This window comes from Hydra vulgaris, chromosome 05 (genome assembly GCF_038396675.1).
Source record: "Hydra vulgaris chromosome 05, alternate assembly HydraT2T_AEP".
Taxonomy (NCBI): Eukaryota; Metazoa; Cnidaria; class Hydrozoa; order Anthoathecata; family Hydridae; genus Hydra; species Hydra vulgaris.
The window spans coordinates 43,142,501-43,147,500 of NC_088924.1; the positions used below are offsets into that span (position 1 = coordinate 43,142,501).

The 5,000-nt window shown below is 24.8% G+C and overlaps 1 protein-coding gene across 2 annotated transcripts in view; it reads left to right on the forward strand.

The window, feature by feature from the left end:
* Window positions 1-5,000, forward strand: part of LOC136080067 (uncharacterized) — a 118,152-nt gene that overhangs the window by 112,229 nt on the left and 923 nt on the right. For both annotated transcript variants that reach the window (XM_065796681.1, XM_065796682.1), the window contains exon 10: window positions 1,274-1,320. In XM_065796681.1, coding sequence (XP_065652753.1) covers window positions 1,274-1,320 — 47 coding nt within the window. The remainder of the gene's footprint in view (window positions 1-1,273; window positions 1,321-5,000) is intronic.

Here is a 5,000-nt window from a genome sequence, read left to right on the forward strand (position 1 = left end):
GATATAAATACAGAATATATTGAACTTCTATCGAGAGGAGGTCTCATAACTCCCACAAAATTACTGGCAAATCTTTTTAATAACTGTTTTGCTATGCTTGATTCAGTGAAAAAAATTTTACTTAGTTTCTATGTATTGACATTAAAAAAATTTCCGAATACATTTTCTATGAATATAATTTGAATCAATGCCTTTGTTGTGAGGATCATTTAGAATGAGGCCTATCTCTTGTTAATCGAAAAATTATAAATACTATTTTCAACAATAAACAAAAAAATTTCAGGTAACGGAGAGCCTAAAGATGCTGTTTTATATTGTTAAAGTACACAAAGGGTAAAAATAAAAAATAAGAAATTTATGTAAATGTATATGTTTGTATATATATCTAGTTTATGTTTGTATATATACAATTGTATTATACTTGCTATATAAATATATAATTTTTTATTATTATTATTTCTGGCACAAAAGGACCACTAAAACAAAAGCTGGGATAAAAAAGCTAGAAAAAGTCGTTAGGAGTAATGATCATTTGAAATATATAATATTTCAATGCCATTTTTTGACAATAACAAAAATTATTTAAACTGAAATGCAAAATTCAGTTTTACAAACCTTACAAAATATACAAACTTTTTTAATTAAATCAATCTTAAAACTTTATATCAGTAAAAACTAACAAATTTTCAACTTGAAAATGTTCGGAAAGATAAAATTTTACTATATAAACCTTTTTAAACTATAAATCGAAAATTTAATAATATTAAAAAACTGGCTCTTTTAATCTTTGGGTTATTTACGCAACCTATCTGGCCTTGTATTAACTAGGCCATGATATATGATATATATATATATATATATATATATATATATATATATATATATATATATATATACAAACATATTTGTATATATATATATATATATATATAAATGTATATATATATATATATATATATATATATATATATAATTATATATATATATATATATATATATATATATATATATATATATATATATATATATATATATATATATATATATATATATATATATATAAATGTATATATATATATATATATATATATATATAATTATATATATATATATATATATATATATATATATATATATATATATATATATATATATATATATATATATATATATATATATATATATATATATATATATATATATATATGTATGTGTATACTTATAAAAATACTTATTTCTAAAATATTTTGTAATAATTTTTAATTTTTTTCAGCTAATCGTCATGGTGTTTTTCTTGCTAATGACTTAATAATCAAATGGGTATGTTTTTTCAATTTTAGCTTTTCAACCCCTGATTTTATAATAGTTATGCTGTTAATTTTAATCTCTTTTATGTATATTTTAAATATAATTTGTTTTTGAAAGTAAACTTTAAAATTATCAAATAAATTATATGCTATTGTAAGCATAATCACACTCTGCCTCTCACTTGATCACTGAAGATTTTTTTAATCCTGGCCATATCATTGGAGATTTTTTGGATTATTTAATACTTTGAACCATGGGAGCTTTTGTATGAACAAAAATGCATATCTCAGGCTTTGGTCAAAAGGTTTTTTTGACGAGTGGTGGTAGTCATTTAATTTTTGAAAAGATGGAATTTGATTGAACTAATATCTTTTACTATTTACAAGTTGCATGGCTTCAGATGCTTGAAATTTCATTTCTTCTTTTGAGCAACACCCAAGAATGATAAGACAAAATTGTAAGAACTCACCATTACCTTGGCTTTGTGGTGGCTAAAGCTTCCTTGTAGTATTTAACAATTTCATTGCGGATTTTAGTCATGGATCACTAAAGTGGAAAAATAAAAAATAAATTTGTCAAATGTTAGCTATATCTTTTCATAATTGTTCGAATAAACCAATATTTAGTCCAGTGGCAGTTACAAGAAATTTTTATACAAATGCATTCGAAAGTATAACTTTAAAAACATGTTGGCAACTTCACAAGATTTTTCCTAAAAGTTTGTTAAATAATTGTGCAAGCTCCAGATGTCAGACCATTTGACCAGGTGTTTGAGGTTGTTGTATTGAACGCAAGACCACAAATTTTGTTTTTAAAATCCCGATAATTCAATAGTTCAAAGCAAGCACTAGGTTGCTTCTAACCTGATCCCTTATGACTTTAAGAAAAATCATAATTTAACAGATATTTTTTGAAAACTATACTTGAATTAACTTGAGTATAATAGTTTATATATTTTTAAAATCTCATTTTTCAGAATTCTAAATTTAGTATATTATGAAGTTAATTTTATTATTTAATATTATTTTATATTAACTTTATTTATTATTATTTATTTAGTACTTTAATTTATGATTTTTTTTTTCACATTTTTACCTCCCAAAAAGCTGCAAGCAAACACTTTTAGAGATGGAGTTTACTGGAAAAGATGAAATTTATAGAGCAAGATAAAGATAAACACACTACTAAAAAGATTGCAAATTATATAAAAAAAAAGTAAATAAGATGAAGGAAGCGAATTCCAAAGAAATGATGTTCGAAGAAAAAAGTTAACAAATAAAAATATTGGAGCACTTAGGAACAGTCACATTAACAGGATTAGACTTGATGAGGAGTATTACGAAATGAATTTTAGTAGAAAGCACAAGAGACGCTAGCACATTAGAGCATTGCCCATTATATTATTTATAGAAAACAGAAGGAGCAGCCGCATTACTACGATGTGATAATGGCTGGAGGTTGGCTGCAAAGGCAGGTACAAGTATGTTTACAATGTGTTTTGGCATCTTTTCAAAAAGAGAAAGAGCATACTTTATAGATCCACCATAGATATGGCAACAGTATTCCATACAAGGACCAATTTAAGATTCATAGAGTTAATGACTGGAATCCTAAGTAATAAAGATATGCGACTTTAGCAGATGCTATTTTGGCAATCAATTTGATATAAGGTTTTTAAAAAAGATTGAAAGTAAGAGTTTATCCTAAAAGATGAAGAGTGGATGACTCATCGAGTACAATACCGTTCATAAAAATAGGAAGATCAAGATGATTGCGATAACAATTAGCTAAAAACAGTTGAGCTTCATCTGAGTTAAAGTTCATCAGCTGGTGAGAGCCCGATGCTGTAGCAGAGGGAAAACCCTTTTCAAACTTCAATGTCCACTTCAAGCAATCAGAGAGGGTTGGCTTCTTATCAAGACAAGAAAAATGGTAGCATTATCAGCAAACAATGCTACTTCAGATGTGAGAGTTTCTGGGAGATCTTTAACGTAATTAATTTTATATTTATGGCAAACTAAACAAAAGCAACTATTACTTGTAAGAAATTAAAAATGTGTAAAATGAAACCACTTTTCAAAATCGAGATTCAGATAAGCAAAACAAATCTAAAAAATACAATGGATTTAGTGTCTGCCAATATTGTTAACTTTTGTGCCACTTCTAAGTCATATTGAATTTTATTTTGAATTTAAGAATCATTCCCATCATTTATGGGCAAATATGACATATGACCCATATTGATATTATTAAAAAAGTTAACAAAAAAATGGACCATCAATATATATATATATATATATATATATATATATATATATATATATATATATATATATATATATATATATATATATATGACCTTGCCTTTCTAAAGATAAAAAAAGTGGACTTTAAATAATAAAATAAAATTTGTTTAAAAAGACTATATACTACAAAAATTGTTTGAGTTTAATAAGTTAATAGAATAATGTTTGGGCATGTTCTAATATCTGGTGTTTTATATATTTCTTGTACAAATGGATAAATCTAAACATCTTATTTCTTTTAAAAATGCTCTTTGTTAATAAGCTGTTACTGTTAATTTGTTAATTACTGTTGATAAGTTGATACTGTTACTTTTTTAATGATTTGTGACTGTTTTCTCTGAAACATATCCTATTTCTCTTATTGCGACTGTTTTCTCTGAACAATTGTTCGCAAAATTAAGATTTATGATTATTTCGAATTCTTGATAAAATTTACGAATACTTTACTAAGGAGCCGAGTTCAAACCAAATAGTCTTAGGGTCATGTGACCATGTTTTTACATTTTTGAACTGCTATAATGACTAAATATGGAACAAGTTGCAAATTATAACATATATATCAGATATATTTCAAATTTGTTATAGCGTTTACCTCAGCTTTACTCCATTCCTTAAACATTTTTATCTGCTATTAAGCCTTTATATCCTATAAAAATTTCGAAACATTTTGTTTCAAAATTTTTATAGGATATAAAGGCTTTCGAAATAAAAAAAGTAAAAACTTCATTACATCTTTTTCTGGAAATAGTACGGTACAATTAGATTTGCTTGAGTTAACTTTTAAAAGTTAGATGACACATTTTCTTAAACATTTGTGCTAATTATTTTTTTGCAGAATTGAATAGCTTCAAGTTTACTTAAATTTAAGAACCATTCGAATTTGAAATCTTTTTTAAATTCTTATAGTCTCTTGTTCAAAAGTAGGATTACTTTTTTAAATCTTTTCTTTTTTTTCTTTTTGAAACAAATTTACTCACAATAAGCCTGAAGGCTTATTGTGAGAGAATTTGTTTTAAAAAAAAAAAAAAAATAACCACTAATTGAATAAGAATTAATATGTAAGTAAGCTAATTGAATTTCTAGTTTTTTGAAAGAAGAACTAAATAAATAAAAAAAAAAAAAAGCAAATAAGAAAGCTAATGGAATAGACAAAAAAAAAAGACAGAAAATTTAAAAAAAACTTTGTAAATGCCAAGAAAATACGAAGATATGAGAGAATTTTAAAGCACACACATTCGTGAAAAAACCTACATAATTAAAACTTTATTAACTTTGCTAAATGACTAGTTGAGCAAGATTAGTTTTTTGTTGATAGAACATTTGATAAAGACTTAGTTAGCAGCCATGGTGTGTTTGTAGAATAAAAAAGTGGTTGAGCTCAACCTT